The sequence below is a fragment of the Quercus lobata genome, chromosome 2, assembly GCF_001633185.2.
Source record: "Quercus lobata isolate SW786 chromosome 2, ValleyOak3.0 Primary Assembly, whole genome shotgun sequence".
Classification (NCBI taxonomy): Eukaryota; Viridiplantae; Streptophyta; class Magnoliopsida; order Fagales; family Fagaceae; genus Quercus; species Quercus lobata.
The window spans coordinates 58482702-58496952 of record NC_044905.1 but is presented as its reverse complement, the minus strand read 5'-3'; the positions used below and the strand labels follow the sequence as shown (position 1 = coordinate 58496952).

Below are 14251 nucleotides of genomic sequence, written 5' to 3'. Positions count from 1 at the left end.
TTACAAATCAATAACGTCTAAAAATAATAATAATAATAATAAAACCCAAACTACTTATTGGTTTTATGCAAAGATATTGGATGCAAACAAATATTCAAAAAATATTTTTTATAAGAGATAGGTAGAGCCCATGCCACGCTGCTAGAGTTCACTAAAAAAAATATGTTCAAACATTAGCCCATGTCATCAACATATAGCATGTTGTGCAATTTTAAATCAAATTAAATTTGGTTTAGATGCTTACTTGCATGCACCTGCTCTTGAAAATGGTTTAATGGTGGATTACCTTTAAAAAAAAAAACAGATTTGTGTTACAATACTTGCTTCCTTGGATCAATCCATCAATCTTCCACTTGCTCAGTTAAGGAAATAGTGCTTGTCAATGCATTTGTCGTTGATTAAGGATGTATAACCTGACACGTTTGGCTTTTATGGATGGTATGCTCTTGAATGAATTTGTCAACTTTATATTTGTTTGTGTACTTTTTCTTTTTTTTTTCTTTTTTTTTCTTTTTACTTATGTAGAGCTTTTTTAAACCACAATTTTTGAAAGTATATGTATAATTTAGCCTACTTTTAACAAAATAACAATCAGCAAAAAGTTAAATAAGTCAAAGTCAAATGCAAACTATATCATATTAAGAATGAGATGATGAAATTAATGGATGATGTGCTGAAAGCCTGAAACTTCAATTGATGAAACATTTGGAGTTGATTAAAGAGGTGGGCATTTTATGGACACTCAGTGTTTTGGATTTTGATGGAAGGTACTTGGGATTTAATCTAATGAGGAAGGAATGAATGGAAGATGGACAAATGGTGTTTTTCTTGTCTCTAGTCGTCCTCCCTAGGTTTTTTGAAATGAAAACTTATTTCTCTTTCACCAAAAATTTTAGATCCATTTTTAGGCGGTATCGATTGTTTTGGATGCATGCAATATCACACACACATGCGGATCCTATAGGCAAATGAGATGAGTTGTCATCATGGTCTAACCATGAAAAAACAATGTTGGATTGACACAAATATGATGCCATTGGAATGATCAAAAAGCTTCAATATGGCGAGCTCCAACGTACAAAAATTTCACACAAGCCAAGATAACTCACAAGAAAATGAAAAGCGGGATTTTGGAACAAAATATGTGCCAATAACTTCCCCATTCTAAATCGTTAAGATTCAGCATTGGTATCTTGAGAAAATTGGTGTTCAAACTTTATGGTGATACTTGATTCTCAAAAAAAAAAAAAAAAAATGGTGATACGTTGTTTGAGCCAAATTGAGGTTGGTAAGGCCAAGAGTCAAGTCTGTGAAAGTGGAAAAAATCGTGGAAAAATCCAAGTTTTACACAAAATCAGCTTGGTCCGCTTACTTGCTTTAAACTATTTCACCGGATTTTCACTTATTTTCCGAATACCAATCAAGCAAAATGATAATAAATCATTTTGAAAAATTGACTAAACCACCCGATATCCCCACCTGAATTGACAGTTCTAATTCTCGATCAAAATTGCATAAACTTGGTACCATTTGAAAGTAGCTAGGCAACACAAACTTTCTAGATTGACCCCAATTAGTTAATTCAATTACCCAAGTTGATTAATTATGTCAAATTGCATGCAATATCATGAACGCAACAGAAATCACAATTCTAATCTAGAGTGCAACGGAAATAAATTTGACAGAGTGATTTGTTGATTCATGGGGAAAACCTTATCAAGGCAAAAACCCTACTGAATGAATTTCAGGTCACTACTCCTAAGAATCCACTAATCAAGAATTAAGTGATTACTAGTACAAAGAATCTTACCACTACCCGACCTATCCCAAAGTACCTACCTGCAGTAGAATCCTTATGCTAATTTCCAATTAGACTTGATTTTGTAGAGACTTCTTCAATTTCACAAATCTCTAATCTGTGACTAACTCTCAGTAACTTGAAGTTTGTTATTGGATGCAAAGTTCTTTACTACACACTTGTAGAAAAGAAAACAACTTGGTCACCTAAGGTGCATAAGTGAGCAATAACTTCACAAGAAGCATATAGATTTTCTATGTGAGTCTCTGTGTATGATGACGGTTGAAAAATAAAGCTTTTATATCATCTGGTATGTTAGAAAATGAAACCCTAGAAAGCCAAGTCATCATGGACTGAAAAACAGATCTAAAAATTCAAGATCTGTGAAGTTCGATAGATTGAGATGTATCAAGGTTCATTAATTCTCAATAGAAGCAGGTATCGAGCTAAGTGCTGAGCCACCAATTTTCAGATTTTCACACTTATTTCTTTGTGCAGTTTTCATGTTTTTAATACTACCATTTGTAAAATCTTTTCAAAATACTTCATAATATTCTCGAATCCACTTAGAACTACCCAAATTCAAGTAAAGTACATTTTGTTATAGGATACGTCAAGTACATAAAAATATAATCCTAAACAAACACCAAGACACCCAAACTGGAGGTTGGAAAGGCCATCAACTAATGCTAAAAAGGGAGTTCTGTCAACAATATTTTGACCAGCCTTTTCTTCTTTAGTAAATAATAATGCAATCCAGCATTTAGTGGATTACATGCTGGCATAATGAGACACGAAAATTGCTTGTTTTCTCTCTAAAAGCAAGAACCACACAGTGTATTCTCTTACCGATTATTAGAGCTTTTAGTAATGAATATGACCTAAAGTGGAAAAACTTAACGCAGCAACGTTTAGATAGAATTAATTTCATACCACAAAGCACTTGACAAATCATCGAATGGGAAGTGATCTAATGGCTACAAGTTCAGTTGTTTATCCCAATTATGGTTGCGACTTGCGAGGCCAAACCTTTTATGCTAGACTGAGTATATACAATTTAGCAACCCTCCACCCCACATATAATAGAGTTGTATGGAATCAACCACTGGGATTGCTGAGCTTATTAGTTAAGGAACCACACACACACAGAAAAAATAAAAACGTAGCATGAAAGAGATTGTGGTCTTCCAGGAAAGGAACCAAAAAAAGGTATTCATTCAAAAAATAAAAGAACCAAGAGTCATTATTTATGCCCTGAAAGAAAGAAAAAGTCCTAATAAATTACAGCTAGTATAGACCAATATAACTTTATCTGTCGATAACCTTTCAATTTGATAACCAGTATATAATTGATATGCAAATGCACTGTTAAGCAATAAGGCCATCTTTTTCAAGCATCCCATGATTGATACAAAGATATCAATAATGCTAATCTCTTTCGGTAGCTTTTGGTGTACATATTACAAAATGTGAAGCTCAGGATACCAACTTTAATTTCCCTTTAAACATTGTCAAGTCACATAAGCTTTATATATTTCAATCGAGAAAAGAACATTGTAGAATCGATTACTATGAGTATCCATGAGTCATATCAATATATATATATATATATATATATGTGAATTACACATTATTATAAAGTGGAGAAAACAAATAGTTTTACTCAATAATTTCTTTTTCTTTTTGAATTTTCTCAATGTGACTTTGGAAATTATCACTCAAAAACCTTGACATGAAAAAAGAAAATGTTAAGGACATGGAGATAAATACTTTGGGGAGTTTCCTTAAATAATTAATATAATACATAAAGACATACTCTAACCCAAAAGGCCTAAGCCTAATAGATACGTGTTCAATTATGTTATATTAATTACTCATTTCTCTCATCATTGTTTAATGCGGGACTCCTGTATACCCAACAGTCTCCCCCTCACATGTGAGTCTCTGCCGCTTTATGGGTTTCAAAACCTCTCTATGAGCCATGAACGAGTCCTACTCATTCCCCCTTGCCTAATGAGATTTTTCCTTCACTAGTGCATCATCTATGCGCCTCCTCCACGTGTCAATCTCACACGTCTCTTATCCTTCATGAGAACCTTGCACCCCACTGTTGTCTAGCACCATTGGCAATAATACTCATTTGTTGGGCCTTTTTTCCAAGATCATTTGTGTGGGTTTTATGGGCTTGCTTGGTGTAATATTCCGTCTTGCTCCAACTATGAAAGGGATCCATCTCCACTCCATTTGCAAAAGGGCTCCAAGTAACCTTGCCACCTTTTGCCCTACACTACCATGGGCTCTGATACCACTTGTTGGGGAGATAAACATTTTGGAGAACTTTCTTGAACAGTTAATGTAATATATAGAGATACATTTTAACCCAAAAAGCCTAAGCCCAATGGATATATGCTCAATTATGTTATATTAACTACTTATTCTTCTCATCATTATTCAATGTAGGACTTTAGTATATTGTAGGAATCAAAATTCTACCAACAATAGAGGTAGGCATCAACATATCAAGGAAAATAAAAATAATAGGAGTTTCAAGTATCAAACTCAAGTACCAAATGGAAGGAATACACTTAAGGGTAGTGTTCATTGGTTAGCTAAATCGATAATGAGGATTGAGGTGTTGTATATTGGTTTTTAGGGGCTTAGGAGGTCTTACATGTTTGTGTTCTAATGGTTCTTGATGATTAAAAAGATGCAAATTGATGTTAGATAAAGCTAGGGTTGATGGTTAAGCAATTAGGGTTTTGGATTGTATGTAGGAATTGTATGAAAGATAGATTTAAGAATGGAATTACATGTGAGTGCTGGATGAGGGGAATGGTTGTAATCCCTTTGAGAGAGTTACTTTTTCTCAAATGAGATCACTTCTAAGGTATCTTGACCTCCAAGCAAGACTACAATAGTCTAAGGATAAACAAGTTTATTCTATCTCATTCTTATCAAATGAGGGATAACACTTTTCTATTTATACAACTTAACATCTAATTCTATTTGGCCACATGTGGCTCTCTCCTATTGGGTGGCCTTTCTAGTAGATGTTAAAGATGGATAATTGTATATTTAACTAGTGTTAAATAAAGTCTAAATAGGGTTGTCCAACCAAAACTCAAAAAATCCATCCTTTTCATCAGAGCCATCAAAATTGGAACTGACTCGATCTGAGTAGTGTGGTGGTCAGCAGTTGGTATGTGTCTTCAACACCTGATATTGGCATGCTAAGTGACAAGTTTCACTATCTAAGACTCGAGAAACTCGATTTGACCTAAGACCCCATTGTTCTCCCCCTCCCCTCACCATGAGCCACTTTCTTCAAGTTTTGTTATTGTTCATCGTAGATTCGGAGAGATCTTCACCAAATCAATGGAGATCTCTACAAATCTATTGAGATCTCAACAAGAACTAGTGACAACTTGGTCAAACCTCTTGAGTTCCATAGTGTGATGACAATGACATCGACATACACCATGAGAGAAGCAACTTTGATGAACTCAACCAAAGGGATTACAAGGCATGTGGTGATCAATTTCAACATAATCTATGGTTGGCAAAAAGGTCTAGAACTTCAACACCCAAAGTTGTTAAGTCAAGTGGCAGGAGCACCTTAAACCCAATCCAACTTGAACAGTGAGCACCCTTACTCCCAACAAACACGCATGTACTATTTAATTTGTGCATATGCTAGAACTTATCAAGTCTAACTAACTTTTATTATTTAACCAAATTATATAAGAGAATTCTAATGTGAGCTCCAATTCAACATGCTTCTAACATGTGTCCTTAGTCCTAGAGATTGTTGTGTCAATTTGGAAGCAAAGAGGTTCTAGGTTGATAAGCACTTAAGGTGTCAAGGAAGTGTCAAAATGAGGCCTCCATCTACTGATTAGAAGGCTAGATTCTAAATCTGACTTAAGTGCTAATCGCCACTTTATGCTGAAAACTCTGTGAATATTTGTTTGCACTATTTTGCTCATAAAAGTACTTCCTCCTTTAAAGAGATATATTGTCTATGTTAACGTGTATAGTGTTGTGGGCTTTAGGCCCAACTAGATTACTTGTATAGCACACATTCTTGTACTACACTCTTACTTGTATTACACACATATGCCTCCTATATAAAGACACTCATGTATATTCTTTTACTATGAAATACAATACTATTAATTTCAGTATTTCTAACATGGTATCAAAGCCATTGCTTTGACCTTTCTTAGCAATCTTGTCTTCATTGGCATTACTCCATTCTTAACATCACTTCCGCCGTCACAACAGTCGCCACAGCCTCTTGCCGTTGAACCTCTGACGTCTTCCAGCTGTTGTCTTTAGGTTCTGAACCTGCAACCGCTACCGTTGAGGAGTCCTGCACCGCACAAACCACTACACGTGTCATCACCACCGCAAATGTTGCACCGATTATGTTTCTGCAGGTATCACTGAGACCATCTTATGCTGATCTACACATTGGTGGAAGCCTCGCAGACATCATCGACTGCACATGTTGCCCAAAGTTTCTACGTCGAAGCTCACATGCCCCACGCACCGTCATCAACTCTAAGCTGACGTCACCTGTGACATCATCATTGCCACGTTGGCCCTAGCTTACGTCAACATCCAGTCATCTGCTGACGTTAACGCCATGTCATCTTGCTGATGTCATCTCCGCTAACCGTTGACTGAGTTGACTTTGATTGTTGACTATTCCCTAGGGTTGACTTTTGCCGTCTAGGTTCACCTTACCCAGTTTTTCACGTAGATTTTTTTTTTTTGTAGTCTGTTTTTGCATATTGTCTCTAAATGGATAAAAAAGATATTTTTCTTCCTCGCCCTATCAACACTATATTGGAGGGGAATAAGAATTACTTATCTTGGTCTTAAGCTATTCACAATTTTCTTAAGAGTCGCATGCTCTAGCAATATTGTACTGGTGCAATTACTATTCTTATCAAGGGGGCAAGTGAAGAAGATGTTGCCTTCTTCAGTTGCATGATTGAATGGGATAGTCACAACCACATGATCCTCACATGGATTCGGAACACTTCCATTTCTGCATCTCCAATCTGTTGGGCAGCTTTGATGATACAAAATCGATATGTTGGCCAAAAGGTACTCCACTACTCACGGATCCATGAAATATCAGTTAGTGGTTGAACTACATCAACTCAAGCAAGAACCAGGGCAATCCATCAATGACTACTATGATCAGCTTCGCTTCATTTGGGACCAAATTGACCTTTCTGATCCAACTTGAGCATGCTCAAAGGATGCTCAGCAATATGCTACCATTAGAGATGAATTTCGTCTCTATGAATTCCTGATGTCACTTCACAAGGACTTTGAGCCCATCTGAGGTTAGCTTCTTAAAAGGTACTCCATTACTCACAGATCCATGAAATATCAATTAGTGGTTGAACTGCATCAACTCAGGCAAGAACCAGGGCAATCCATCAATGACTACTATGATCAGCTTCACTTCATTTGGGACCAAATTGACCTTTCTGATCCAACTTGGGCATGCTCAAAGGATGCTCAGCAATATGCTACCATTAGAGATGAATTTCGTCTCTATGAATTCCTGATGTCACTTCACAAGGACTTTGAGCCCATTTGAGGTCAGCTTCTTAATCGCAGTCCTCCTCCCTCTCTTGATACTGATGTAAACGAGTTGGTTAGAGAAGAAACTCGTCTTGCAACCCTTCAAGCCTAGAATAAGTTTAATGTTTTGGCTATTACTCCTTCTGCTCTACCTATAGAGCAACCTCAGCAATCAGGTGATTCCTCTGGCTCTAGCAATCGTCGCAAGCAGACCAATAAAAAGTTCTGTAACTATTGAGACTTGTTACTATCGCAACAAATCTACTGCTGTTGTTGCTAATACTGAGCCTACTCCGTTGATGCCTTCCATTTCAGCTGAGTCTTATTCTTCTGGATCCACTATCAACCTCTCCCCTACTGAACCACAGGACATCATAGCTCAGGTTGTTTGTATGGCTGGTAATGCATCTCTTTCCACTGCTCTCTCAGTTTTTCCCAGTAAGTCTCAAACTTGGCTTTTTAATTCTGTCTATTGCAATCACATGACACCTCACTCGTCCTTATTCTCCAAACTTAACCCTGCATCACATTCTCTTAATATTCATATAGCTGATGGTTCCACCATGCATGAGAATAGTCTAGGTTTTGTTTCGACCTCCAACATCTCTATTCCTAGGGTCTTCCATGAACCTGACCTATCTTATAATTTGTGCTCTGTGGGACAATTAGCTGAACTAGGATATCGCCTTATTTTTTACTATTCTAAATGTATTGTGCAGGATCCGAGGAAGGGGCAAGAGTTTGAGACCAGTCCTAGAGTTGGGCGTATGTTTTCTGTGGACAATCTTCATCTTCCACCTGTTGCTCATGTTTCTGTTGCTGCTGTGGTTTCTTCCTTACCTTCTCTCGCTCTTTGGCATTCTCATCTTGGTCATGCACCATCTTCTATGGTACAACAATTAGCTTCTAAGGGTCTATTAGGTTCTGTGTCCAAAGACAATTTTGATTGCACTTCATGCTAGTTAGGAAAACAGTTAGCTTTACCTTTCAATAATAGTGAATCTATCTCTAATAATATTTTGAGTTAATTCATTATGATGTTTAGGGACTTTCTCCTATTGCTAGTATTGGTGAATCTTAATATTTTGTTATTTTTATTGATGATTATTCTCGTTATAGTTGGATCTTTTCTATGAAATCTCATTCTAAAATTTTACCAATATACAGTAATTTTACAAAAATGGTTGAAACACAATTCCCCAAACATATCAAAACTTTTTGATCTGATAATGCTCTTGAATATACTCAATATACTTTTCAAGCTCTATTACATTCCTATGGCACTATAATCATCTAACTTGTCCAAATACCTCTCAGCAAAATGGTCGAGCCAAACGAAAATTTTGTCATATTCTTAACACTGTTCATGCTCTTCTTCTTTCTGCCAAAGTTCTTACCCCATTTTGGGGTGAAACTGTTCTTCATGCTGTTCATACTATTAATCGCATTCCAAGCACTTTCATCCATAATCAGACTCCGTATGAGTGCCTTTTTGGGTCACCCTCTAACTATCATCACCTACACTCCTTTGGATATGCTTGTTTCGTTTTTCTTCAACCTCATGAGCACAACAAACTTGAGCCTCAATCTAAACTTTGTTGTTTCCTTGGTTATGGCGAAACTCAAAAGGGGTAACGATGTTATGATCCTGTCTCTCATTGTCTTCGTGTTTCCCGTAATGTTATCTTTTGGGAAGACCGCTTGTTTGTTGAACTCTCTTACTGTCATTCTTCCCTGACTACCTCCTCTGTTTTAAAAATCTTTCCAAATGAGTCTCATGTTCCTTCTACAAATACTCTTGATCCTCCTTTGGACTTCTCTATCCAACCTCCAGATATTTTTAATGCTTCTCCTAGACAGGTCAAAGATGAATAGGTTGATGACGAGTTGCCCCACCTTAAGCTTGGATCCCTTGCTTCTGCTCTACCTAAAGATCCTCCATAAGACATTCCACCTCGCCACTCAACCTAGGTAAGATCCATTCCTGCACATTTACTTGACTATCATTGTTACACTGCCTTTACTATACTCCACAAGCCTCATACCTATCGTGAGGCCTCCACTAACCCTTTATGGAAGATTGCAATGAAAGAGGAACTTGATGTATTAACCAAAAATCATACTTGGGATCTAGTTACTCTCCCTCCTAGACAGTCTGTGGTTGGTCATAAGTGGATCTATAAGATCAAGACTCGCTCTGATGGGTCCATTAAGTGCTACAAGGCTCGTCTTATTGCAAAATGTTTTACATAGGAGTATGGGATTGATTATTAAGAGATCTTTACTCCAGTTGCTCGTATCTCATCTATTTGTGCCCTCTTAGCTGTTACCATTGCTAGTAAATGGGATCTTTTTCATATGTATGTTAAAAATGTCTTCCTTAATGGGGATTTGAGTGAAGAAATTTATATGCAACCTCCTCCTAGTCTCTCTGTTGAATCAAACAAGGTTGTCGCTTTCGACGTGCACTTTATGGTCTTAAACAAGCTCCACAAGCTTGGTTTGCCAAGTTCAGCTCCACCATCTTTTACTTGGGTTACACTACCAGTCTTTATGATTTTGCTTTATTTCTTATTCGCACTGATAAAGGCACCATTTTGCTTCTCCTATATGTGGATGATATGATCATAACTAGTGATGACCTTAGTAGCATTCAAGAACTCAAGGGTTTCCTCAGTCAGCAATTTTAGATGAAAGATCTTGGACATCTCAGCTATTTCTTGGGTCTTGAAATCACTCATTTCATAGATAGTCTTTATATTACTCAAGCCAAGTATGCTTCTGACCTTTTGTCTCGACCTGGACTCACTGACAACAAGACTGTTAACACTTTAGTTAAACTTAATGTGCATCTGACACCCTCGGGAGGAAAACCATTGTCTAATCCCTCTCTTTACAGACAATTGGTTGGCAGCCTAGTTTATCTCACAGTTACTCGTCCAGACATTGCTTATATTGTTCATCAAGTGAGTCAGTATCTGTCTGCTCCACAATCGACTCACTTTGTTACTGTTCTGCACATTCTTTGATGTTGATTGGGCAGGAGATCCCACTAATCGCAGGTCCACTATTGGTTATTGCTTTCTCTTTAGTTCTTCTTTGATTTCTTGGCGAAGTAAGAAACAAACCTTTGTGGCCTGCTCCAGTACTAAAGCGGAATATCGTGCCCTTGTTGATACCACATCTGAACTCCTTTGGCTACGATGGCTTCTTAAGGACTCAGGTGTGTCCACATCCTCTGCTACTCCTCTTTATTGTGACAACCAGAGTGCCATTCATATTACTCACAATGATGTCTTCCATGAACAAACTAAACACATCGAGATTGATTGCCATTTTATCCGTTATCATTTTGTCCATGGTGCTCTCAAGCTCTTCTCGGTTTCCTCCAAAGATCAACTTGCAGATATCTTCACCAAGTCACATCCTAAGGGACGCCTTTGTGATTTGGTTGACAATCTCAAGCTGGTCTCACATCCACCTTGAGTTTGAGGGGGGTTGTTAACGTGAATAGTGTTGTGGGCTTTAGGCCCAACTAGATTACTTGTATAGCACACATTCATGTACTACACTCTTACTTGTACTGCACACATATGCCTCCTATATAAAGACACCCATGTATATTCTTTCACTATGAAATACAATACTATTGATTTTAGTATTTCTATCAGTCTAAATTCTAAAATCCTAGATTTTACTCTTTTAAGATAGGCACATCCCACCTGAATGCCCTTCTATATATAAGATCCATTTCTGGAATTTGGATAGTGTAAACTAGATGAACTGGAAAAAAAAGCTTGAAACTCTTTGTAGACTTTGCTACTGCCTTTCCAACTACAACAGCCTTGTAAGACACTATATTCATAATTGTCTTTGAAATTAACGCAGCTCCAGGGATGGAGCTAAGCTTGGACTATGGGGGCGAATGGCCCCCAATTTTTTTTATAAAAAAATATTAGTATATATATAGTTATTAATTTTAGCAATTTTGTTCTATAAATTTGTACTTTGCCTCTTTAACAATATCTTTAATTCTTTTAAGAGTAATGATATAACCACAAAATTTTCTACAATATTTTTACAAATTATTGAGATAGTAAATTCTTATTAGTTTGTATCTAGGTCTACCACTTATATTACTTTTTTACTTACTAATGACATCAGTAATTTATAATAAAGTTTGTAACTCTAACATTTTTCTACTTTTTAAGGCCTAAAAAAATTATAAGTCCAAAATCTAAAACAAAATATACAAGCCAAAAAAAAAAAAAAAAAAAATCCTAACCAACAAATTTTACCAAAAACAAACCCAGTTTTTTAAAAAATTTTAAACAAAATAAATTTATCCTTACCCAGCAGTAGACACACATAAAATAAAATAAAAAATAAAATAAAAATAAAGAAAAAGCCTTTAGGGCACTGTTGTTCTAACTTCTAAAGTTTCACGTGAGAAGTTGTCCAGGTTAAAAAACAAGAGTTCAGTAAAAAAATAAGAAATTAAAAAACAAGAGATAAATTGACACCAAGATAGATTCGGACTGTTCGTTTCTTTCTTTCACTAGTCTGAGCTGACGCAAATTATTATTGAACTGAGGCCCAGTTCAAATTTAATGGACCAAAACATCTTCAAAGTCCAAACCTAGAATTTCTCGCTAGGGCTGACAGGGGATAACATGGAAAATGTAAAAATAACAAATCTATTGATACAAATTTTTCATAATTGTTTGAAGTATTTTCTGCGACGATTTTTTGCTTATTAAGAGTGATGTTATTTGTGGGTTTATATGAAAATGATAACTATTTTAATCACAATTTTTCACTTTAACAAGAGAAAAATAAAGATTCTTTTTTTCTTAATTTCTAAATGTGAAAATATTTTTATTTCTAGCATTACACAAATATAATATCATTTTTTATAATTCAATAATTATAACAATAGCAAGGAAGGTTATGAATCATAATTCTCTTTATAAAAGAAAATAAAAAATATCATTAAATTATAATGCTCTTCAAATATAAATAATTTTTTTTAAGAGAGTTTCAACCTAATTATAATTTTTTATCATCAGACCAAGATACCAATCAATTTTTAGTATAAGCGAGAATTAAACTATAGATCTCTTATTCAACCATCAGAAACTTTAACAACTAAGTTAACTGGAACTCGCCTAATATAAATAATGTTGATTGTGTATAAATGACAGATATACAATTTTCTATTAAAAAAAACTTTAAATACAAAAAAATTAATAAATTTATTTATTACATTATTACTTACATTTACTACCATAAAAAATAGCTTAAATAGTAAAATTTATAATTATTTTAATATTTTTCTGATACTCACGTAATCCACATGTACCTAAAGTAATTAAAAATGATTTTTTTAAGATTTTTTTTTTTTTAAGTAATTCAAAATGATTTTTATATAATTATTATTTTTTTTTTTTTTTGAAATAACACAAGTTGGATCATCATTTTCTCCAAGGTTCTAGACAAAGCTAGAGGCTAAAACAAATTGCTTCTTATATCCAATTTGCTTCTTAGACCCACGGAACCTTCTGGATTCTCTCCGTCACACCTAGAAGCTAAAACAAATTGCTTCTTATATCCAATTTCAGACATATCTAAGCCAAAGCTAAACTCTTAAGAAAATAACACCATGGCTGATGCGTTTTTTGGGTACCCCTTCAGGCGCTTCTTCTTGAGCCCTACGATCTTCCGTGAATGGTCTGGATCGACGGCCCTCATGGACTGGCTCGAATCCCCTAATGCCCACATCTACAAGATCAACGTTCCAGGTAACACCACCGGACTCTCTCATTTCATTTGGGTACTAAGCATAATTGAATCATTGTTATTCATATATTCTCCCAATCTTTTAATTCTCTTTGCTTTTTAATTTTTCAATTTCAATTTTCAGCTGGGTTTTTCTTATTTTGCAATTGTCTCACCTTTTTGAGAGGAAAACTTTTGTGAGTTTGTAAGAGTTGTCAATTTTTTTCAAATGGGTTTTGCTCAAATTATGGATTTGGACTAAGCGAATTTGTGTGTGAATAGGTTACAGCAAAGATAACATAAAGGTGCAAATAGAGGATGGTAACGTTTTGCACATAAAAGGAGAAGGTGGGAAAGAGGAGCAGCACAATGCAAAAGACACTGTTTGGCTTGTAGCTGAGAGAGGGACAGGAAAGGAAGAGTTTTCTAGGGAAATTGAATTGCCGGAGAATGTGAAGGTGGATCAGATTAAGGCCCAAGTAGAGAATGGTGTTCTCACTATTACTGTCCCAAAAGATACTACCCAAAAGTCATCCAAAGTTAGAAACATCAACATTACTAGCAAGCTTTGAGTTTTAGGGCTTGAGCTAGAAGCCCAGAATGATGGTTTGAGAATAATAGTGGATGGTCTCTAAAATGTAATGTATAATGTATGGGATATTATGTGTAATAAAATCGACTCCAATAATACAAATGACGTCTTTTCTGGGTTCAGATTGCCTTTCTTCATAAACACTTCTATCCTTCATAATCCATGCATATTTATCAAATGGTAGAGGACTTTTTCCATCAAAAAAAATGGTAGAGGACTTTTATACATGAGTCTGATCCTACTTGGTATAACAATCAGAGGATACCCTTATATGATAAATACTACTGTATACACAAAAAATTTGACACCCTTGTATGATTAAGGGTCGGGTTAACATGCGGCTTAAGGACACGTATTAATAAAATAAAATACACATTAATAAATTCTTATAATTAATATTACATACACAAAAAAATTTGACATTCTTTTTAACGTCGGCTGTGTTGGTATGCATTTACTAGTTTTTTATTTTGACCCAT

General features: G+C 35.5%; 1 protein-coding gene across 1 annotated transcript; it reads left to right on the top strand.

Annotated features, from left to right (window-relative positions):
• Positions 1-12920: 12920 nt before the first annotated feature.
• LOC115978118 (15.7 kDa heat shock protein, peroxisomal-like) lies at positions 12921-13894 on the top strand. The gene is made up of 2 exons (XM_031100141.1): positions 12921-13203; positions 13463-13894. Exons 1-2 carry the CDS (start codon positions 13065-13067, stop codon positions 13750-13752), a joined length of 429 nt encoding a protein of 142 aa, XP_030956001.1. The 5' UTR covers positions 12921-13064; the 3' UTR covers positions 13753-13894.
• The last annotated feature ends 357 nt before the right edge of the window (positions 13895-14251 follow it).

What these genes read in the sequence shown, in the direction of transcription:
- LOC115978118 (XM_031100141.1), top strand. Translation starts at nt 13,065, where the DNA reads ATGGCTGATGCGTTTTTTGGGTACCCCTTCAGGCGCTTCTTCTTGAGC. An exon ending in CTACAAGATCAACGTTCCAG is followed by an intron (nt 13,204 to 13,462) that starts GTAACACCACCG and finishes GTGTGTGAATAG; the next exon opens with GTTACAGCAAAGATAACATA.